The sequence below is a fragment of the Natator depressus genome, chromosome 1 (assembly GCF_965152275.1).
Source record: "Natator depressus isolate rNatDep1 chromosome 1, rNatDep2.hap1, whole genome shotgun sequence".
NCBI classification, from domain to species: domain Eukaryota; kingdom Metazoa; phylum Chordata; order Testudines; family Cheloniidae; genus Natator; species Natator depressus.
The window spans coordinates 317,081,678-317,106,673 of record NC_134234.1 but is presented as its reverse complement, the minus strand read 5'-3'; the positions used below and the strand labels follow the sequence as shown (position 1 = coordinate 317,106,673).

Here is a 24,996-nt window from a genome sequence, read left to right as displayed (position 1 = left end):
TCTCTTATTCTTTCTTAGTCACTTCCTCAGACTACATAATCCAAAACTGAGACGAATTAGGCCAGTAGTTCTTAGAAGCATCCAAACCAAACAGCATGTGAAAACTGCTCACTTTTAACATTTCAAATTTAAGAACACCTTACTTCATTTGAGCTTCTATACTTCATAGGTCTATCATGTCACTCCAATTCAAGGAGTTAATGAGCTCAATAAAATAAATAGCTTCAGTCTTGTCTCTTCCTGTTAAAACAGAAACTAGGTGCAAGACATAGTTAGTATAACATTAAGGCTGAGAAATGAAGTGCTCAACAGTCAAAGCAAGAATATATGGCTGTGAATCATGTGAAAGGGGAACTTCATTTTAAAAAAAATATCTTTGACCTATTTTCCATTTCCCTCCCTCCAGATTTTGACTCCATAATCCCTATCATGTATCCTGTTTCTTATTTACTTTGTTCCAATTCGGTTTTGATACACAGTGTAAGCAAAAATATGTTGATGTTATATTGGGCTAAAAGTCTTGTTGACCTTTATAGAGGAAAGAAGTTTTGGTAAAAGAGTGAATACAGTAGAGAGAAAATGGGTTGGGGTGGGAGGAGAAAGGCCAACAGTGCCACTGTTGGAAGTTAAGAATTAAGCTCAATTTAACAGTGTACTCTGTTGGAGCATGTTCACTTCAGATGTCCGTACTAAAGCTGCTTCTTTCTCCTTAGAACTCTACTTTTCCTTGGCCTTGGTTTATTCACCTCAGGATAGGGGTTGACAAGAAGTACCTTCAAGTTGTTGTTGTTTTTTTATATTGTGCAGTGTGGCCAAGTGACAGTTGTGAGGGAAATCTTAACTTTTAGAATTTCCTAACCCTTGTATGCATAATTTCTGATTTCTAATGCTGCATTTATGCTACTCTCTCACATAATGTTAAGAATGAATCTAATTTTAACAAATGTTTCCTAATTTAATTGCCATTTTGCTAATTATCAAGCTTGCTCTGTTGGTGAGAGACAAGAATCTCATCAACAGATGTTGGTCCAATAAAAGATATTATCTCTCCCACCTTATGTCTCTAATAGTGTAAACAGGAAGATTGACTAATATAAGAAGGGGACAACTTTTCAGTAATAAGAGGAATACAGAAAGCTGTAGCAGAGTATCCTGATTTGTGTTTATACTGAGATTTTTGTTTTCATGCTTGTGTTTCCCTAAGTACAAGAAGTGCTTTTGATTTTCATCATTCTTCTGGAGCATGTTGTGCACTTGTGAAGAATAACACTGTGCAGACTAGCCATGCCCTGTTTTTTTTTCCTGTACAATTCCCCCTTCAGAGAAGATCTCTTGCTTCATTTATCTGTCCTTACTACTTGTGCCTCCTGTGAATCCTAATCTTTTCTGTTGTGGAGATAGTTACAGTAGTTGAGACAATTGTAATATCGCAGATTAAGTAGCAGGAGTGGATGAATTTCTGTGAAACAATTATCCCTATGCTTTTAGTAGTAGTAATGTTTTATCCCAAAATACAGATAAACAATTTGTTTTTGATAGAAATTTTAGTTTTATCTAAGCATTTCAGCATTAGTGGTATTGTAGCACTTTTAAAATAGTCATGTCACACATGCTTATTATTTATGAGCCGGGACCTTATTATGTCAGGTGCTAAAGAAACAAAGAATAAAAATTATGGTCTCTTGCCCACAGAGCTTGCAATCTAAGTGTAAGGCCTTGTCTGCACTACAGAGTTTTGTCAACAAAAGTTATGTCAACACTCAAAAAGCACTATAATAAAAATTGGTATTGCATGTTCATACTTGCTCCATCTGTCGGCAGAGTGCATCCACAGTTGGGGCACTATCATCGACAGTGTGAGCAATGTACTGTGGGTACCTACCTATGATTCATTGTTTTCCGTCCTGGCATTCCATGGGCTTTCGGCTTTCTTTCATGATATTTTTCAACAGCCCTTGTTTGCTGTGCACCCTGGCATCTTTGTGTGAAGGGATGGATCCCTCACTGCTCTCCTATCCTCTGATAACCGTCATTAAAACAACATGAATGGCCGTGCAGTTAATCATGAAGTTCCAAACTGAACAAGACTCCCAGTTGCCTGATATGGTGTGTGATAGGAGCAACTTTAGATTTCTTTTGGCATTCATGGAACAGCTGCACATGGTGGACCATCGCTTTTGGACTTGGGGAAACAAGCACTGAGTGGTGGGATCGCATTGTCGTGCAGGTCTGGGATGATGAGCAGTGGCAACAGAACTTTCGGCTGCAGAAAGCCACCTTCTTGAAACTGTGTTTGGAGCTCGCCCCAGCACTGTGGCGCAAGGACACCAGAATGAGAGTTGTCCTGTTGGTAGAGAAGTGCGTGGCAATCGCAGTGTGGAAGCTTGTGACTCCAGACTGCTACCAGTTGGTCGCAAATCAATTTGGAGTAGGGAAGTTAACCATTGGGGCTGCGTTAATGCAAGTGTGCAGGGCAATTAATTGCATTGTGCTACGAAGGACCTTGACTCTGAGAGATGTGCATGAAATAGCAGCCAGCTTTGCAGAAATGGATTTCCCTAAGTGTGGAGGGGCAATAGATGGCACACACATTCCAATTTGGGCACCAGACCACAGTACATCAATAGGAAGGGGTACCTCTCCGTGGTGTTGCAGGAGCTTGTGGATCACTGTGGGCGTTTCACTGACATCAACACCGGGTGTTCCGGGAAGGTGCATGACGCACGTATCTTCAAGAACACCTGCCTGTATAGAAAGATGCAAGTGGGACTTTCTTTCCAGACCAGAAGATTACAGTGGGGGATGTTGAAATGCCCATAGTGATCCTGGGAGCCCCAGCATGCCCCTTACAACTATGGCTCATAAAACGTTGCACTGGAAACCTGGATAGCAGTAAGGAGTAGTTCAACAACAGGCTGAGTAGGTGCAGGTGACTGTGGAATGTGCCTTTGACAGATAAAATGTGCACTGGCGATGCCTTTGGCAGATTAGACTTCTGTGAGGGTAATATACTTGTGTTCATAGCCACATTTTATATGTTGCATAATATTTGTGAAGCTAAGGGTGAAAGGTTTGCTCAGAGGTGGAGTGCTGAGGCAGACTGCTTGGCTGATTTTGAGCAGCCAGATACTAGGGCTATCAGAGGGGCAATTTGAATGAGGGAGGCTTTGAGGCAACCCTTTTTGAAAATGAGAACCAGTCATACCTATCTCTGTGATTGGTACTGTAGTGTTGCATCTAGTTTTCAGAGGAAGCAATTGTGAAATTTGGGGCCTTCAATTCCCGTAAGCAAATGATTAAACTGCTTGTGTATGTCTTGGTAGTGCTTGCTATCTCAATTTGTAGGACACAAATAAAGGTTAGTTATTGTTCAAAAACTTGGCTTTTATTTCCGAAAGGAGGTACAAGGGAAGAGCAGACTTTCAAAACTCTGTGTAGGTCCAGCTATCATTTTAAAAGTTGTCTGAGGGGGTGGAGTGAACGGGAAATTGAGAACTTGTGGAAAGCAGAAAGGACTGTGTGAGTGGTTTTGGGGAGGCCCGGAAAAGAGTTCTGAATGTGCTGCAGGGGAGGGTGGGCCCGCATCTGCTCAGTCTGCAGCAGCATTAAGGCTTTCAGCATCTGTGTTTGCTCCTCCATGGCTTGCTCCACCTGCTCAGTAGCATCCTTAACTCCACCTCTTCATCAGCCCAAGTCCAAACATCTATACTGCTATCTTTAGTCCCTGCGGCTTGAGCCTGAGTCAGTTGACCCAGGTTCTCACACTCGCTGTTGTGGGTTTTTTTGCTGTGTAGCCATACACTTAGATGCCCAGCTCCGACTGAAAGTCAGTGACAATTACATGCCAACTGCCACTTGCATCTTTGACCATCTTTGGGCTGATTTAAAATGTGACTGTTTTCCCCCTTTTGGCTCTGTTCACTAGTGCTCTTACTGCTGATAAACAAGTTACACTTAACTGTGTGCTCTTTTGTGTTTTTTTAACAGCTTGATAAAACCAGCATCCAAGCCGCCAACAACTCCTGTGAAATTGAAGAAAGTCAGTACCTTCCAAGAATTTGAAAGTAACACAAGTGATGCTTGGGATCTCGGGGATGATGATGATGAACTCTTAGCAATGGCAGCTGAAAGCTTAAATACAGATGTAGTCATGGAAACGGCTAACAAAGTAATTCAGAATCACAGCAAGCTACAAGAACAGCATAAACTGCAGGAGGAACAGCTACAGGAAGACAAACCAGTACCATTTTCAGAACTGCCTTCAGTGGCGTATGGTGACAACAGGCTGGTTAAGTCAGTCAGTGAAAGTCATACGTCAAGTTCTGCAGGTATGATAAGATATGAAAATGAGGCTGAAGTCTGAATTTTAGAGGCTTCAAAATGCTAAACACTTGTAGTGTCGATTTTAAAACTTAATACCACAAGAAAAAATATTGATGGTGAACATGAATTAATGAAAGGGACCTGGCATGTCAAAATAAGCTTTAAAATGTTGGCGTGAGATAACAAGATGTTTCTTGTTTTCAAACTGTTACACTAGCAATGAGGTGGTTTAAATTGGATCTTTGAGTTTAGTAAAGTGGTCAACTGAATCAAGATGGTTTCAGGGCTGGTTATAAAATATTTACTTTTTTGGGTAAAATTTGCAGTTAAGATGCAGCTCAGACAAAAGGGTTTAAAATTCTATTTGTTTTATAGACAGCCTAAAGTTTCATTAAAAGGAAAGGTCAAAGCCTAGTTCTACCTACCCCATATTTCCATTCCTCCCTTTTTTCTAATTGCACCATATTTCCTTACTGAGTCTGTCAATTAACTCATCTGTAAAATGTTGTAACTCTCTTGGGCCTCACAGGTGGGTTGTGAGGATAAAGTTTTTATTTATATATATATAGAAATATAAAACTTTATGTGCTTAGATATAGTTTGGAGACTCCTATAAAAATTTATCACTCTTGGTTTCCAGTATCTATTTATCTTGTGGTATTTTTTTTTTTTTTTGGTTATCTGTTAAGACTGATGTTTTAAAACTACTTTGTTAAATTGTAGATGATGGGGAGGGGGCACAGGGCAGGGCAGAACTCCTCTGAAGCAGTGCAACGTCAACTGACTTGGACTGTATATCGTGCATGGTGGTCTTTTAAATAACTGGAGCTATGTTTTTTTTCCACTATCTCCGCAACAGTTGCGAAAGACTGCTTTCAGCAGTATACTGGTCTTTATAGTTGGGCCGAATAAATAATTAAATGGGCCTTAACCTTTGAGGTATGACATCCCAGACTGATGTGCTCTATTGAAGGTCTTGTGAGTCCTGGAGGAAAAACTCTGATTTTCCTAAATCTAAGAAGTCATCTGCAGTTGAGACTGCTGGCTTGGTCTACACTGGGGAAACTTCCCCCAAGATTCTATTTTTAAAATTGTTTGGAGTCATAGTGTAGAACAGATTACAGGTGGCCTAAATTGACTTCCAGAGAATCTCTGAATTAGGGGGCCTTTAATAATACTCTCCTTTTTCTGTTGTAGAGTGTGTTAGTGAAAATTCTTCCATGCAGAGGTCACAGTCCCTTCCACATGCTCCAGCAGATCCATTAGAGGGTGAAGCGGCAGACCATGATACCTCAGCTACTCCGGCAGTAACTGAAAGAGAGGCATTCAGATTAGACAAATTTAAGCAACTACTTGCTGGTCCTAATACAAATCTGGGTAAGTACATGGAAAAAATAAAAATGATGTGGATTTTAACAGAAGAACTCCTACTTTTATTATTTTGTCAGTTTGACATACCATATTATATAATGTGGGTGAGAATTTACAGTTGCTCTCCTAATCACTGAAAGTGTTTCCAGTTTTGAACTGGCTGAGTTGAGAATTTTAAGATGCAATTGTGATCTTGTTCTAATGCTTGTGGTATACAGTTGGTGTACATCAAAACGTTTTAAATTCCTCTGCTATCTGGTATAATGTGGCTTTTTTGATCTGCCCTGTCCTCCTTGCAGTATTTATTTCACTATACGTCCAAATAACTCGCTGAGTATTTTTTATTGGAATAAATTGTGGAAACAAATGATAGACTGAAGATAGAGGGTAGACTGGATATTGGAAAGCATAATTCAGGTGGTATTTGACACTTAAAAATAGGATGAACGTAAAAAAAAAAAAAAAGATTGCTCTATGTCAAGAAAAGATTGAAGAGAACTGGATTGTAACTCCAAGACCAATGAACTTGTGCCATCAACTGGAAGAATCGTGGGTACATCCAAACTCATGTAAGTGGGAAAAGGAGTCAAGAAGTGAAATGCTATATAGTATCAAAGTATCATTATATGTCTTTCATATGAGCATGCTTTATGTTCAAGAACTAATAGTAGATAGTATCTACCATACCAGTACCATTTTTTATATATGTTGCACTAATATCTGACAGTGCTCTTGTTTCTGTAACTTAATGCACAAAAAAATGAAGATGAATTTACTGAAATAATTATCATACAACGTGAGCAAGAGGTCTTCCAGTTGTTCACATCTCAGCACCAACTCCTGGAGTTCCAGGCTATAGGAAATGTAGTAGTCAGCTACGTCTTAAGGGCTTCTCCAAAGTCATAGCCATTTTCAGTATATGGAGAGTGGTAACAGAATCACTGAGGTTCATTTTAATTGCCAAGATAGAAAAGTAAGCCTCTAAAGAGGCTAGAAAGATTATACTGCACCTGGAGAAGTTGATTAAATTCTTCTGAACCACATAAATCTTTGGCAAAAATAAAAAATAAGAATGGAACTGGGAATATGTTAAATTGGGTCATCCTGGAAGATGTGTGTATGCAACTCTTGTTGAAAGCAATGAGAAATGTATGTTTGCAGTTCCTGAGTTGGCTGGCCCCTGATTGCTAATCCCAGTTCTTCCACTGCCTTCCTTTGCAGCCATGTGCTGACTATTTTAGAGGTCCTGGGATAAATGATTTTTGATGGGAGATGCAGGTACTAGCATCTTTTGAAAATAGTTTCTTTAATCCTTTTTTCATTATTTTTTCCCGCCTACTGTATCCACATCTAGAGCTTAAAGACTTTGCTGTGAGGGTTTTTCTTTTACCTGTCAAGTGCTTAGCAGAGTTTTGATACTTTTGTTGTTCTTATTCTATTTATTTATTTATTTATTTATTTATTTGTATTACTGTAGCGCCCTAGAAGCCCTAATCATGGACCAAGACCCCAATAGAAAATCTTAATGTGCTGTTAGGCTTCATATTCTTCAAACTTCTGCAGTATAGAAGTATTCTGTTCAGTCAAAGTCATGATGTTTGTTTTTTTTCCCCCCTCTTCTATCATAGATTAATACAAGAGACTTGTTGATGCCCACAAAGTAACAGAATAAAAAGCAGCAGCATTACAAGCAGATCAATATGAAATGAACACGTAACATCTTTGGACATTTTAAATTCTATTGTAACTAAATTAAAAGGTGCCAGAACTAATATTTCTTTTGAGAGTGCATTATATAGACAACAGTAATAACTTCATGAGCTATGCAGTTGCTGTAGGCCTTAACAGTCATACAATCATACATTTCCTATTTTAAAACAGAGTATTCTAATAAGAGACGTAAGATTATAAAATGAGTATTGGAACTTTTTAAAATTTAGCCTTATCTATTTAACTCTGACAACATAATCAGACACATACTCATGTGAATGCCTGTGTGCATTGAATATTTCCCCATACAGTCAACGTACTGGCCATATTCCTGTAGTTTAATATGTTATGAATAGCACAAATAGCTTAAATGTTTGAGGCCAAATTCTGCTTTGTTGCTGTTACACTAGTGCAGTCATACTGATTTCAATGGGAGTTGCGTCCATATAATCATAAGTAAAACTTGATTCTTGTTCTTTCCTGTTGAACTTTTTTAAACTTGAAAAAATAATACTTTTACCTTTTTTCCCATTATAAATGTAGAAGTAGGAAATACAGATATGTTGTTTGCTTTCTACATGTAAAGGAATTGAATAGTTTCTCAATATTTTTTTCTTGGAACTAAACAGGATCAAGATTAACTCCTTTTTTCCATATCTGCTCAAATGCAGTTTTGTTTGACACCTCGTCCAGTCTAATTAGCGTGGACCTGTGTTCACAACTATTCTTCCTCTGTTTCTACAAAGCTAAATTGATAAATGTAACTTCATAGTATGAAAAGGGTGGGTTAAAACTAAGAGCAATAGTGAATTTATAAATATTTTTTTGTTTGTAGCTCAGATATTGGTAGTAGCATTGCTTCATAAATCTAGAGCTATGGTTATTTTTTTGGGGTCTTTTTACTGATTAGAGAATTTACATGGGTAATATCAATTTTCATACGTTATTGGTAACACTCTAATTTCTATGTAGTATACCTCCCTGTTAATACTACTGGAACATACTTCAACATGCAATTTGACTCTGGGAGAGGACTACCAGAACTTTCTGGGGATGGGAGTTGGAGGAGATGCTAATTTTTAGCTCACTGTTGCAGCGAAGACAACCTTTTTAAAAGGTGTTCTTGAACGTCAAATGTAAACCCAAAGTATTCGGGGAAAGTCAAGAGAATTTTGTGCTGAAGGAAATTGCTGAAAAAGAGGTGGTGGTGGAGCCAGATAGTAGGCTCCAAGATGAGATTTGTATTTGCTTTTGTAGGCAAGCTCTCCTGTAACTGAAGTCCAAAAGCTCTTACAAAAAGCTTCCAGAAAAATTGAGTGTTTATCTAATATCCAACACAGACATGTTCTTATCTCAATGCTTTTGCTTCCATCATAATGGGAGAAATAAGTATCAACAAACTAGAACACAAAATAGAATAACTACCCTTGAAATCCTTTCAGTCACACTTGGAAGACCACTGTCCTAATGGAGACATTGTAAAATCCATGCACCCAAACAGGAAAAGCATCCATTCCTGCCATTTTATGTACTTTACTTGACTCTAAGTGCTCTAAAATCCAAATATTTACCCAGATTGTTTTGAAATGTGGTATGCCGTGTGGGGTAGTGTTTGTGATGCAAATTTGGGGTTATTTGACCCAGGGGTTCCTGAGTTACAGGCCCACCTCAAAAATGGTTGCCGTCTGCTGTCTTGTACTGTAGAACTGAGAGGTACTATTGATGGCTGTAATCAGACTTCTTGAAAGCTTGAACTTTAGTTAACACAATTAAGGATAAATTAATCACAAGCCCTCACTGAAGGCAAAAGGAGTTTTGAACTGAGTGGCTGGATGTTGCTGTAATTTGTGAGTCATGGGTGGTATCTTATATTGGGAGGAAGGTAATCAGGGTATTTGAGGGAGATGGGGGGGGGGGGGGAATTAGTCGTGTGAATGCTTCCTGGGAAGGATGGGGGAGAGGAGGTTTGGGTTGCAGTGATGGGTGGGAGGTTATGGGGGGAGGACTATATGGGGATCAATGGCCAGACAGGTTGGGGGCTCAGGTGATGGGTAGGCATGGTAGCCCCCCGCTTTGTCAGTGCATCCCAACAACATTGCAGCCCTAGTTCTGCCAGTGCGTTCCAATCACACTGTATCCCAACCTATTGCATTCCTCAGCTCTCCCAGGTTGAGGGTTATGGAGAGTGCATGGCACTCACTAAATCTTTGAGTGACCCAAACTGTAAACAGTACTTAGGAATGTGTTCACTACTTGGCTTGCGTAGATGTGCAGTTTGGAAGGATTTCATATTGCATATGAACCAATAAAGGGAAAAACCTGAGTTTCTTTTCTTGCCTGGGTAGTTTGAGGGAATGCGCCAATGCCTTTGCATGTGCTGAACATCCCACCCCTGGTGTTTCTAGTCTGAACCTTTGTACGCCTGTGCAATGAAGATTTTAACAACTCATGTTACTTTCTACCAGTTATCTGTTATAACATGTATTTATTTTATGGGGAGGATTACTGTGAACGCAGCAGAATAGTCAGCAACCAAAATTTGTGTTGTTTTGGGTGGGGAGGAGCTGGAGATGGAGGAATCATAGAATCATAGAATATCAGGGTTGGAAGGGACCCCAGAAGGTCATCTAGTCCAACCCCCTGCTCGAAGCAGGACCAATTCCCAGTTAAATCATCCCAGCCAGGGCTTTGTCAAGCCTGACCTTAAAAACTTCTAAGGAAGGAGATTCTACCACCTCCCTAGGTAACGCATTCCAGTGTTTCACCACCCTCTTAGTGAAAAAGTTTTTCCTAATATCCAATCTAAACCTCCCCCATTGCAACTTGAGACCATTACTCCTTGTTCTGTCATCTGCTACCATTGAGAACAGTCTAGATCCATCCTCTTTGGAACCCCTTTTCAGGTAGTTGAAAGCAGCTATCAAATCCCCCCTCATTCTTCTCTTCTGCAGACTAAACAATCCCAGCTCCCTCAGCCTCTCCTCATAAGTCATGTGCTCTAGACCCCTAATCATTTTTGTTGCCCTTCGCTGGACTCTCTCCAATTTATCCACATCCTTCTTGTAGTGTGGGGCCCAAAACTGGACACAGTACTCCAGATGAGGCCTCACCAGTGTCGAATAGAGGGGAACGATCACGTCCCTCGATCTGCTCGCTATGCCCCTACTTATACATCCCAAAATGCCATTGGCCTTCTTGGCAACAAGGGCACACTGCTGACTCATATCCAGCTTCTCGTCCACTGTCACCCCTAGGTCCTTTTTCGCAGGACTGCTGCCTAGCCATTCGGTCCCTAGTCTGTAGCGGTGCATTGGATTCTTCCATCCTAAGTGTAGGACCCTGCACTTATCCTTATTGAACCTCATCAGATTTCTTTTGGCCCAATCCTCCAATTTGTCTAGGTCCTTCTGTATCCTATCCCTCCCCTCCAGCATATCTACCACTCCTCCCAGTTTAGTATCATCCACAAATTTGCTGAGAGTGCAATCCACACCATCCTCCAGATCATTTATGAAGATATTGAACAAAACCGGCCCCAGGACTGACTCCTGGGGCACTCCACTTGACACCGGCTGCCAACTAGACATGGAGCCATTGATCACTACCCGTTGAGCCCGACAATCTAGCCAGCTTTCTACCCACCTTATAGTGCATTCATCCAGCCCATACTTCCTTAACTTGCTGACAAGAATACTGTGGGAGACTGTGTCAAAAGCTTTGCTAAAGTCAAGAAACAATACATCCACTGCTTTCCCTTCATCCACAGAACCAGTAATCTCATCATAAAAGGCGATTAGATTAGTCAGGCATGACCTTCCCTTGGTGAATCCATGCTGACTGTTCCTGATCACTTTCCTCTCATGTAAGTGCTTCAGGATTGATTCTTTGAGGACCTGCTCCATGATTTTTCCAGGGACTGAGGTGAGGCTGACTGGCCTGTAGTTCCCAGGATCCTCCTTCTTCCCTTTTTTAAAGATTGGCACTATATTAGCCTTTTTCCAGTCATCCGGGACTTCCCCCGTTCGCCACGAGTTTTCAAAGATAATGGCCAAGGGCTCTGCAATCACAGCCGCCAATTCCTTCTGCACTCTCGGATGCAACTCGTCCGGCCCCATGGACTTGTGCACGTCCAGCTTTTCTAAATAGTCCCTAACCACCTCTATCTCCACAGAGGACTGTGTGTGTTGCAGGGGAAGAGGGAGATGGGATGACAGGAAGAGGGCTTGTAGCTGCAAAGGGGTTGGATGGGAGAGGGGACGGAGTGGTAGGCAATCCTTGGATTGGTTGTTTTGAGAATCTGTATTTTACTAGCATCAGTAGGAGGGGATCAAGTGGTTACTTCCTGATTTTGGAGCAGATTAATATGGGTGTTTCCAGAGACCCACGGTGTCGAGGTGTGGAACTGACAGTGCAAGTAGCTTGATTGCTCAGGGAAAAGAAATATATGCACTGCCATGATTGCCAATATGTGGATCTTGGGAGATGACTGGATCACGAGGTTGCAGAAGTTTGCAGGAGAAAAAGGAGACTGCTGACTACAGGCTGATTTGGTTTGGTATGCAAGTTGTGGTACATATTATGGACTGCTAATTCCTAACAAAACATATCTTTTTTCCTCTTTGAAATTCCTAGGTTGTTTTTTTAATGGCCCCCCCCCCCCAAATTAATTAATGCATAGTTAAGGCTAATTTGGTAGTATGTCATCCCCTTGTGGAATGTTGAGTTGAGCAAAACTCATCTTCTGAAAACCAGGAAATGCAGAGTTAAAATTGCCCATGCAAACTCTGCCTTTCAGCGGTGCTCCAATACACCCTGTTAATACGCATAGGTTTACCTTGCCAGCTCCATAGTTGCTGAAATGTACAAGCTCGTTATTTCCTTTTACAGCACATGGACCCTCACCTACAAGTTTCAATCTATGGCCTGGTCTGTGCCTAAAACTTAGGTTAATCTAGGTATGTCTCTCTGGGGTGTGAAAGACATTGCTAGGTCAACAGAAGAATCCTTCTGTCAGCATAGCTTCTGCCAGTTGAGGGGGTGGATTTACTACAACGGAAAACCCCCTTCCGTGACTCTAGCACGTGTCTACATTATAGCAGCATAAGTGCAGCTGTGCCTTTGTTGCACTTGTAGCATAGATATGCCTGACCAAGATTAAAGCATCAAAAAAAGTTGCCCAGGCTACCTTCTCTCTACTCTCTCTTTGAGCAATGCCTCAATACCCACATAGCACACACTTTTACTGGCTCTTGATGCTAGGTTCCAGATCCTTGCATACCTGATCATACTTAACCACTGCCTCAGAAAGAATATGCGATGTGTACAATTTAAGAACAACTTTACATTTTTTCACAACGATATTCTGCTTTTTCACAGAATACCATCTCAACCTACAGTTTCCGTTAACTCTTGTTAAAGCATTAGAATCCTTTTATTTCACTCAGTGTAATAGAAGCCCCGCTACTGATAACCTACACAATGCTGCATTGAAATGATGCATACTGGAACCTGAAGGTACACATCTTCCCTGTCCTCTTGCACAAATGCGCAAAATACAGATCTCCTTCATATCATAATGACAGCTTTCTCACACCTCAAAGTAATCCACACATGTCGTCATATCATAAACATACCTTTCTCGAGTATGCCCAACTACTTCCTCCACCATTTCATGTAGGTACATGTAAAACTCTGACTGCCCTGAAGTGTAAGTAAATAATTCCCACTGGCCACTACTAGGTCCACCTGACCTGAGGGAAGGTGGCGTAGACAACTTTGTTTTGGTTCCTTTTTTTGTCCTTAAATTGTATTAACTAGAATCCTGTGGGATAGAGTGGAAAAGGAGACGAAGAGCTTGTATGTTTTGGCAACTGTGGGTTGGTGGAATGAAGGTATGTGTTAATGGGTCATACTGGGGAATTGCTGAAAGAGGGCAGAGTTAAGATTGCCTGGGCAACCTTAACTCTGCATTTCCTGGTTTTCCGAAGATTGAGTTTTTGCTCAATTCAGTGTGGTGCAAGGAGATGACATACAACCAAGCAACCCTAGTTCTGCAATAACAGGTGTGGGGTGGTTTTTTGTTGTGGGTTTTTTTTTTTTTTTTTTTTTTTGCCATTGAATAATTATCTTTAATCAAGAAAGATGACAAAAACTTAGTATATTAACTTTGGAAGAATTCCAGCAGAGATAAGGCCCCTAAACTCAGGTCTCCCCTTAGTAATAGTTAAGGCTGAGAGTCTGTCACAGAGGTCCCCGAAATCACAGGTTCCGTGACTTTCTGTGACCTCCGTGACTTTCGCAGCAGCTGTAAGTTGGTGAGTAAGGTACTTCCTCCTTGCTAATGAATTCAGTCTCATGTTTACAGATATTTACACATTCTAGGATGGAGATTAGATCCTGGTAGAATACAATGATTGTCATAAATATTACTTGTCCCTTTTATATGGTTCATTGACATGGTAGTCTGGAACTAAGGTATGTTATGTCCTTTAAAACTTTTTTTTTTTTTAAATTAAACTAATGTTGTTGCAAAAATGTAGTAACTTTTAACTTGATTTTTTTGTTTGTTTGTTCTTAGCCTCATTATCTTTAATTTCTCAGCACTAAATTTCATATGCAATTTATCTCTCTGTGGTCGTGGTCTGTCCAAGTCATTTAGAATTTTATTGCCCTCTACAGTTTTTGATCTGTAATTTATCACTGTGGTACACATGCCTTCTTTCAGGTCATCGATAAATAGTATGAAGTGAAGAAAATCTGTCCCAGCACTGATCCTTGTGGCATGCCGCTAATCATTTCTCTTTCAAACTGTTACCATCCAGAAGTACCTCATCTCATTGATGTTCAAGTCAGTTTATTATCTGTTCAACATGCTTGTCCCTTCACTTAATACACAGAACTAATCTAGCAGGTCAGTACTATATCAAACTGCAGAGAAGCTTTTGCTTTTAAAATAGCATGGATCTGTGAAAGGATTTTTATTTTAACTATCCTTAAATAACCTCCCATGTGTTGAGTATGTTTAAGAGGATTAGTGTTATGGTTTTAAAAGTGAGTATCATGGTTTGTAGTTTTCTGGATATTTCCCTAATTTTCCGATGTGTATATTATATCATCTACTTAACTGGGATGCATTTAATTGGGCTGACTACTTTAGTGAGATGTTTCCTAAGAAATCTATTTGATGTAATGGTGAATGATAATGTTGGCTGCTTAATCAGAACAGTAGTGGTCAAACCTTCAACTTAATACAATATTTTCAGATGATACCAAATGATTTTAGTGTTTAACCAGATGTTAATTAGATATGAAATGAAATGAAGAATATTTGCACTAAAGTAATTAGTTCAGACTTACTGAAAAATGGCCTTGTCTCTTGATCAGTTGTTTACTCTTCTTACTCTTGATTTGTTTTTTGTATTTGCAGGTCTAAAAAGGCTGATGCAAATAAATAGATATTACTCTTGAGGATTTAGTAATTTAGCTTTGAAATCATTGCATTCTCTATCTTTTCTCTTGCTTAATTTTTCCCATTTAACTTCATCAATACTTCCCTAATCCTCTCAAAACTTGGGTCACTGAAACTGAGTCTTGTCTTTCTCCTATTTTTGGTCTCGCTTTCGTTTTAATTTACAAATGTATCGTAATTATTGCATAGATGGTCCACTATCCCTTAATCTTCAATTCATTTCCTCTCTTCAATCAAAATAATACCTTTCTAAAAAAGAATGGGCAGTGCTTTATAGAAAAAGTGTTTTTTCTACTGTGTCAACAAATTTATTGTTGGGTTTATTTCTTCTCTTATTGCATTGTTCACTGTCTGTCTGAGTAGGTGGGTGAAATCTCAATTCATCCATATTCTTGGCTGTATTAAAAATACATAAACCTCCATCATGTTTCTTCTGATGAAATGGTTGTCTTGTTCTTATCTGATTTTTTTTTTTTTTTTCAATCTTGTATTTTATGATTGGATCTCTTATTCCAGTTACTTTTTCCTATCTGTCTTGGTGAAACCCTGGTGTCGTTGCAGTCAATGGGAATTTAGTCATTAACTTCAGGGAGCCCAGGATTTAACTCAACCATGTGACTATTCCTCGTCTTGCCTGCCATGAGTGACCTTTTTCCGATCTATTCCCTGTTTGCCTACCGATAATTATCTGAAATCTGGCATTGCTGCTTTGATTACATTGATTTTACTTTTTCACTCTCCTCCTCTTTTGTTTCTTCTTCCTGTTGTTCCTCTTGCCTTCATCTTGGTTTTTCACTTTACCTTCCATTTTCAAATATAATGCACAATCAACCCTTATTTCCAGGACAAATATGAAAGCTAGGTATCAAGACAGAATATTAATTAAGGCTGTCAAGCGATTAAAAATTAATTGCAATTAATCATGCCATTTAAAAAATTAATCTTGGTTAATCGCACTGTTAAATAATAGAATACCATTTAAATATTTTTGGATGTTTTCTACATTTTCAAATATACTGATTTCAATTACAACACAGAATACAAAGTGTACTGTGCTCACTTTATATTTTTGATTACAAATATTTGCAGTATAAAAATAAGACATTGTATTTTTCAATTCCCCCATTATAAGTGCTGAGTATCCTAAAAGTTGAACTTGCAAATGTAGAATTATGTACAAAAATAGCCACATTCAAAAATAAAGGAAAATCTTTAGAGCCTACAAGTCCACTCAATCCTACTTCTTGTTCAGCCAATTGCTCAGACAAACAAGTGTGTTCACATTTGCGGGAGATAATGCTGCCCGCTTCTTGTTTACAATGTCACCTGAGAGTCAGAACAAGTGTTTGCATGGCACTATTGTAGCTGCCATCACAAGATATTTATGTGCCAGATGTGCTAAAGATTCATATGTCCCTTCATGCTTCAGCCACCATTTCAGAGGACATGTCCATGCTGATGAGTGTTTCTGCTCGATAATGATCCAAAGCAGTGTGGCCCACTGCATGTTCATTTTCATCATCTGAGTCAGATGCCACCAGCAGACGATTGATTCTCTTCTTTGGTGGTTCAGGTTCTGTAGTTTCTTCATCAGAGTGTTGCTCTTTTAAGACTTCTGAAAGCATTTCACACGCCTTGTCCCTCTGAGTTTTGGAAGGAATTTCAGATTCTTAAACCTTGGGTCGAGTACTGTAGCTATCTTTAGAAATCTCACATTGATACCTTTTTTGCATTTTGTCATATCTGCAGTGAAAGTGTTCTTAAAATGAACAACATGTGCTTGGTCATCATCTAAGATTCATATAACATGAAATATATGGCAGAATGTGGGTAAAACAAAGCAGGAGACCTACAATTATCCTCTCAAGGAGTTCAGTCACAAATTTAATTAATGCATTATTTTTTTTAAGTGTCAGCAGCATGGAAGCATATCCTCTGGAATGGTGGCCTAAGCATGAAGCAGCATGCGAATGTTTAGAATATCTGGCACGTAAATACCTTTCAATACCAGCTACAAACGTGCCATGTGAACGCCTGTTCTCACTTTCAGGTGACGTTGTAAGTAGAAGAGATACTACATGGAAAAAGCTGTCTTGGTTACTGCTGTTGGAATCTAACAGGACCCACCACAAACAGCAAACGTCATTAATAAATGATGGAGATGGACGATCTGGCTGAGATTATTTTGGGTCCTGATGGACTTTCATGAATGCCCCAGGTTTTATTTGAATTGAACTTTGAGCAATTCATTGTATCTATGCCCCAGTCTGACCCAATCTTTGATAGACACTTGATTATACTCCTCACTCTGGATGAAATGGAGTGGGGAAGAGCAACTTTCAGCAAGCTAAAAATACTTTAGTCCGTATGTCCCCACTAGCTTCTGATGGTCTTGCACACTGAACGTGTGCAGGCACAACATTGAATCCCATGATGACATTACACACAAGAACCTTTGGGGCAGAAAACCAATTGCTAATGTTACCTATAGGATTTCTGAGAGAGGGGAACAAAGCCACTGGAGGGCACTTATTTCCTACTCAGGCACAAAGTAAGAATTCCAGCTCCTACCAGAGTCCTAGCAGTAAGAATGGCTGAATTTTCTTTTGCATTATATACTTGGACTGTCTATTACAATATTTAGCTTTTTACCTTTTACTTAAAAACTGAACTCTAGGACTTGAGGGCTAAATTAAAAGAAAAGCCCAAGAGATGTGTGAAAAGCACAGGAAAGAATATTTGAATGAACAGAATCTTCCCACATAAGCATATTTGCAAAGTTTCATTATTACTTTTGTACTTAACTGGAAGTCCAGTACAGGATATGTGATAGGTTTGGGGGAGGACTTGTGTGGAGGACCCTCTGCTGTCTCTCAACCTCAAGAAGTGAGTTAGTTAGACAGACCAATAAGTGGGTAGTTATGGCCATTTAAATTGTTTTCCTAAATGTAGTCTGGGGGGTTAACAGTGTTGTCTTGAGGTGTGTTCACATTGAGTTAAATGGATTCAGAAGATAGAGACTAAAATCTTGAAGAATTTGATTAATGGAGATGGGGGATTGGGAAGGTGAAAGTATTGTAGTGCCTGATCTGAGAGCATGCGGAACACTTGTAGCTCTTATTATCTTATAGGCTGTGACTCCCATGACTTCAACAGGAGTATTTGGTGCTCAGCTGATCTATGGATGAGGCACTTGAAAAGCTAAATAAAAGCTAATGCCAAGCTAGTGTTGGGTGTGAAAGATTAGAGTAATTTAGTTATATTTCATTGTACATACTAGCAGTATTGCATTCAAAAATGAGAATCAGGACCTCAAACCCTCCTCCCCAGCAGCAAAGTGAACTCCCATCTCTGGCTCCCTTCAGCCTTGGCCCATTGAACAGTTTAGGAAGCATGCCCTGTAATGCAGTTCTCTCTTCCTTGGGAGGAAAGCTAGTGAGCAGCTGTAGGCAGGTCCTGGCAGGCTAAACAAAGTATCAGGCTCTTGATCCCAACAAATGGGGAATTCCATGGCATCCTGGGAAAATACCAAATTCTGTGGTTGAATTGCAGAGCCCATAGGACCCTGATTGAGAGAACTGGTGCAGTTCACACATCTCAAAGACAACCATTGCAGACTCTGCAGATTCACTGCAATGGTTTTCCAAGATTGTTTTCAAGGTTATCGCTGCAATCAAAAGGGCGAGGAACATATGTTTTTTAATAAAAGCTGAGGTTTCTTTTAATAAAAGCTGAGTTTTAGGAGCACAGTTCTCTGGCAAGGAATGTGTTCCATGCCAGATTCTGTGACCATGGATACACAGGGCCCTGGCTATAATCAGAGAATTCTACACACATCACCATTTAACTTCCTAAGGTCCACATTTGCACAATAGGCCCCCGTGAGCCAGTGTGTTAGTGCAATGGCAACTCTTCTGGCCAGGTGCGGCATGGCACTCGAGGTCACTCAGTCTGGCACGGCTGTCAGTTGATTCCTGGTCTGAAAACCCCCTCGGCTCTTTAGTACCTCAGGGGATTGATAGGGGAACTGAGGTAGTATAGATATAGCCTTAGGGCTTGTCTACACAGACGATTTACAGCGCTGGAACTTTTTTCACACCCCTGAGCTAGAAACACCCCTCTGAGCGCAGCAAGTTTCAACACTGTAAAGCGCCAGTGTAGGCAGTGCACCAGCGCTGGGAGCCGTGCACCAGCGCTGGGAGCTACGCTCCTCGTGGAGGTGGCTTGTTTTTTTTTTTTTTTTTTTTTAAGAGTGCTGGGAGAGCTCTCTCCCAGCACTGTGCCGCGACCACACAAGCCACGTTAAAGCGTTGCCGCGGCCACGCTTTAGCGTTGCCAGTGTAGACTAGCCCCTAGTTGCATATAGATATGTCAAGGAAAACTCTCTAACATATATTTTGGCAATAAAAAGGTGTGACACAGGTGGTGGTGGTGGTTGTTGTTGTCGTCGTTTCCCTCCCCCCCCCCCCCCCCATGTGACATCTGGACTTTTCATATCTCCCAAAAGTGATCGATTGTAGATTTTTAGAAAGCCAACACTGAATCTATTTTGTTAATTGTTTTGATAGCTTAGTAATGTGGACTTTTAATACTATGGTAAACACTTTGATTTTGTCTCACTATTCGTTTGCTCCAAGTTAATTATAAAATATTCATGTAAACTTGAACTCTCATAATTTAAACAGGACCTTATTTCTAGACTTAGGCAAGAGCAAGAGAAATACGGGGTTTTGTCATATATTTTTGGTATCTCGGAGCATCCTCCCCGTTACAACAGGTGGCTTTTTTGGTGGGGGGGGGGCTGTCAATATCTCTAAGGAAATTGGGCAATTGACTCCATTTACCTCCTGCTGAATCTAGCAGGGGGAACTGTTGAGTGACAAGTTCTGCATTGTAGCTATAAAGACTAAATACTTTAGTAATGCCCAGTCTCTTAAACATTATATAATTAGTAATTGGTTCAATAGCTCTGAAATGAAAATAACAGAATAGTTGATGGGGATGGGGAATTGCACAGAGCATGAGGTGATGCTGGATACTTGTAATCATGCTTAGAACTTTTTGCAGGAAAGGTAAGCATTCTCCATAATTTATTCTGACAATTTACTCTGACATTATCACCTTTCCTACTTGAAATTTCTTTTTTAATGATCTTCTCAATCACTCTTGCTCCTTTGTTTTCCTAATCCTAATGTTCACTTACTTTCTAATATCCACCTCATCCGTTTCGCTTCTCATTAAATTCTCCTACTTTCTACCTCTGTTAGCTAACCAGGCTTACTTTTTTTTCTTTCTTCATTCCTGAAGAAGGCTTTAACTCATATTCACAATATTGTATCAGACTTTATTTTGAGTTTTCTGCATGCATTCAAGATAACTTTGTTCCATTGAGAAGATTAAGAGCAGTATTTGCTTGAAAAAGATGTAATGAAGCACCTAATGGAGCTATTATTCATTTTAGAAACCAGTTGCTGTGGTTACCATAGTAATATCAAGCCCTTTATTAAAGCTCTTTTCTACATGTACTGCCTGTTTTTTAAAAAGCTGTTGGGGGAGCTGCAGTTCCATGAATCTACTATCTTGAAAGAATTTTCTAGCTCTACACCTAAATTATCCAAGGAATTTATGTTATTGGAACATAAAGCTTATAAATCTATTTTATCATATTTGTCGTTTAATTGTTCATGCAAGCCGTCGCTTCATATAGTGATTTACAGTGATCTCAGTGAAATAAGTTTTGTGTCACAAAGTGAATAACGCATACAGACAAATTGTTGGGTTCCTTAAAATCAACTTCTAAAATATTATCTTCTTTATTTGAAACTGAGAGAGTGATGAACTTGTAGTAGTTGTAAGCCAAACACTGTAGCACTGTGGGTCACCTACTAATGATCGCTCTCAGGAGTAAAAAGTTGGCAAATTAATGTCAGTAATACAATATTTTTATTGTCAAAATCATGCTCTATGAAACATTTATTCAGTGTGAATAATTTGTACATCAATGCAATTAAAGGTATTATCTTACGCATAATACCTTTAAAATTATTTTTTTTAAACATAACTGTCTGGAAGAAGAAATGTTTGACTCACTGCTATGTGTTGTAGTAAAGTAAAATGCACTAATTATTCCACCATTAAATGAAGTGTGGGGCACGGGTCACTTGCTGGAGGATTCTCTGCTCCTTGAAGTCTTTAAACCACGATTGGAGGACTTCAATAGCTGAGACATTGGTGAGAGGTTTTTCGCAGGAGTGGGTGGGTAAGATTCTGTGGCCTGCGTTGTGCAGGAGGTTGGACTAGATGATCATAATGGTCCCTTCTGACCGTAGTGTATATGAATCTATGGATTTTGTCAATCTGAGGCAATTGCATAGCACATTCTTTTATGATATTTAAACAGACACCCCACCTTTGTTTCTGAAGAGTAATTGTTGGCTTGTAAAGAGAAACAACAGTTAGCTGGTGCTAGCAAATTGATTATTGTAGAATGTAAATCAAAGTTACTTAAAGCGCTGGTCTACACTGGGAATCTACGTTGGCATAGCTATAGGTCTTGGGTATGTAAAATCCGCTCCACTAGGTATGCTGACCTAACCCCTGCTGTAGACAGTGCTAGCTACTGCCTCTGAAGGAGGTGGATTACCTACACCAATGGGAGAACCTCTCCTGTCAGCATAGATAGTGTCCACACCGAAGCGCAGCTGCAGACGTTTAAGTACAGAGAAAGATACTTAAAAGAATGGTGAAACCGCAGAAAAAAGGGATGGTGACTTTTCTGGGTTTGGAGTCTTGCTTTTGGAAGTTATACTTTGTCAGTCTGAGAAGAGGTCTGGAAGACAGGAATTCTTGAATTCTAATCCTGGCATGTAACTGCTTTACCTCTGTGCACATACTTGTAAAATGGTGATATCCACTCATATCCATGTTACGATTACTTTGAAGATGAATTTGTTTATATTGGAGCTATAGTCTTAAAGTTCTTCCTTGATAAATACAATACACACTTGATGATGTGAAGATAAACAGCAAGACTTCTGTGTAAATATTAAATATTTGCAAGTTGAAATATTAGTATAGCTTTTTTTTTTCTGGGACAGATATTAGGCATTAGGTTAGTGACAGTGAGTCAATTGCTTAGCTGTGTGACCGTATTAGAATAAGTTGGCTATTGAAAAATTAGTTTGAGTAAATATTAGATCAAATTGTAACTCAACTCTTTTTAATATATAAATTGCCAAATAAGAGTTTGAGTATATTTCTTTAATACTTAAGAGGTAAACATCAGAAAAGATGGCTCCTGCTTACAAATAGCCGAATAGTTCCAGACTATAGAATTCCACTCCATATTTGCCTTTTTTTGCAATCCACCTGGGCTTCAGTCTTGGAGAACTGTAGCTCCAATACTGCAGTTACTGATATCCCCATGTTTTAAACAATCAAACTGATTCACCCAAATTTACTGTGTATTTATGACGATGAATAGTTTATATCCTTTGCAACAGAATCAGAGTGGGATTAGACTCATTCTGTCTCTATATGGCCCCATACAATCTTAATTCTTGAACAGCCTTGTACCAAGGGTCAGTTTTAGGACTGGGGCTAAAGAGATTGGTGTCTACAGCACTACACATCTGGTGGTGCCATGACTTGGGAAGGTGCTTCATTATAGAAAATCATCTGGCCATGAGAGTCCCATGCTCCAGGAACTCATTGTGATGCTCTGTCCCTCGGGGGAACACCGAGCATCCCTATGTTCACCTTTTATAAAATGATTGTGTGGTATCCAATGCAAAGTTTGTCATGTTGGGTGTCTTCGGAAGGCTCATAATGCACTGAACGTGGTTGTTATAGTAATTGTTACAGTAATGTTATAGGTTATAATTTCATGTATATAGTTATGAGGCTGAAAATGTATCCTCATGGCTAAAGCAAGCCCATGCAAAAACTCTCCGAGAACAGAGAGGCAGTTCACACCTTTTGAGGGCATGGATGGGACAAACCCAGCTCAGCCTCACAGGAACAATGGACACTGGCTTAGGCAGCAACAAAAGAATCTGTTAGACTCTCTTGAGGGAGTCACCCCCTTCCTTTGGGCAGTTTGGGACTGCGATGAGGTAATGCTCACCTGACTCTGAAGGGGTTGGGGGTGGGGCAAAGCTAGGATGAAAGAAAGGACATGATAAAAGGGAGAGCCATTTTGCTATGCTCTCTCTTCCACCTACATGTATAGACACCACCACCACCATGTGACTGAACCGCTGATCACAGGGGAGAGCCTGGCTGAAGAGCCAGCCTGTGGTGAGAAGCATCTAAGTTTGTTAGGACACTGAAAATGTTAAGATCATTTTAGAATGAATTTTGCTTTTATTTCATTTGACCAAATCTGACTTGTTATGCTTTGACTTATAATCACTTAAATCTACCTTTATAGTTAATAAATCTGTTTGTTCTACCTGAAGCAGTACATTTGGTTTGCAGTGTCAGAGACTCCCTTTGGGAGAACAAGCCTGGTATATATCCATTTCTTCGTCAATTTAACAAACTTATATAAGCTTGCAGCGTCCAGCGGGCATAACTGGACACTGCAAGATGGAGGTTCCCAGGGTCGTGTCTGGGACCGGAGATATTGGCTAGTGTCATTCGCTTGCGAGTAGCTGGGAGCAGCTTAAATGCCAGAGGCTGGGCTTGAACAGCCCACGAGTGGGGGTTCTCGCAGTAGAGCCGGGTAAGGCTGGCTCCCATCGTCAAGGATTTGAGTGGCCTAGCAGATCACTGGTTCAGACAACACCAGAGGGGAATGTCGCACTCCTATCTAATGAATGGACTGAAGGAGGTGCCAAGCTGACCAATAGCCAATCTTTGCCTTATTAATGGCCATGGGAAGATATGGGGGAAATCAAGGCAAGAGATTAGATTGAGAAATGTGTGAAAGGTAATGAGCAATATGTGGGAAGAAAAGAGGTGATGGAACCCCTCAAAAAGAAGAAAAGAGAGAAGCTCACATTGATTTGGAAGAACACAAAACAATCCTTCACCTAGGATGCCAGTAAAACATGGTTTGGCCAGGCTTGCTGCCATGTGGTAGGCATGGAAGTCAGTGAGGGATAAATCTCCAGTTAACTGAAAATTTCTCTTACATCTTTGAATCTAATTTTTCCCTACAAAATTGTTGGTAGTCAGATTTTTAAATAAGATCCTGAAATGAAGATTAGCAGTGTTGTAAACAGGAACAGTGCAGTTATTTTTTTCATTAGATTCTGTTTTATGTATGTTGATGAGGTAAGGAAGTTCATTTTACAGTATCTCTGGTGCATATTTTATTAGTGAAGATAAGTTGTGTGGACAATTTGCTAGACAAATAGGAAAAAAATTATTCAGATTTTGAGGTTATGTAGCTAGTTAGGTTTGGATGGATGCTGTCTTCAGAGTGGTGGTATACAGCGGCGTATTAACACCTAGGCCAACAATCCTAGGCCTAGGGCGGCAAATTTGTAAGAGCAGCTAGAGGCGCCAACTTCCCCCGGCACCGGTGGGTGTTCGTGCCCCCCAGGCCCCGCCCCAACTCCACCCCCTCCCTGCCCCTATTGGTGCCCTTTCCGAAATCCCTGCCCTGGCCCTGCCTCCTCCCCTGAGTGTGCAGCATTCCCCCCTCCCTCCCAGCCACGCGAAGCTGCTTTGCTCACAAGCGCTGGCAGGGAGTAGGGAGAAGCAGGACCCAACGATGTGCTCAGGGGAGGGGGCTGAGTCAGAGCAGAGGTGATCTGGGGTGGGGAGCTGCTGGGGGGGAATGGCAATTATTTCGGGCCCTAGGGGCGGCAAAATCATTAATCCGCCATTGGTGATATCTGACTTGACATTTGTACTTCTGCTCTCCTTATCATTATGAGCCCCAGTGAGGAGGCTTCAAAGATTCAGAAATATACTTGGAAAAAGCCTTTTGACAATCTGATGCTTTTTTCTTCATTTTAGACACTCAACAGATTTTTTTTGTGTGCCTCTTCTGTTCTCTTGTATATCCTGTCAATATTATTCTCTAAAGGGTGACCTGGAATGAGGCTGGATTTCTTATGATGTATTAAAAATGCCGAGAAGGACTCTAGTCCTGCTGCTGCTTATTGTTGCAA

The 24,996-nt window shown here is 40.2% G+C and overlaps 1 protein-coding gene across 4 annotated transcripts in view; it reads left to right on the top strand.

The window, feature by feature from the left end:
- TBC1D22A (TBC1 domain family member 22A) overlaps positions 1 to 24,996 on the top strand; it is a 531,490-nt gene that overhangs the window by 15,917 nt on the left and 490,577 nt on the right. For all 4 annotated transcript variants that reach the window (XM_074942417.1, XM_074942415.1, XM_074942414.1 and 1 more), the window contains 2 exons: positions 3,988 to 4,328; positions 5,521 to 5,700. In XM_074942417.1, the coding sequence (XP_074798518.1) occupies positions 3,988 to 4,328; positions 5,521 to 5,700 (521 nt within the window). The remainder of the gene's footprint in view (positions 1 to 3,987; positions 4,329 to 5,520; positions 5,701 to 24,996) is intronic.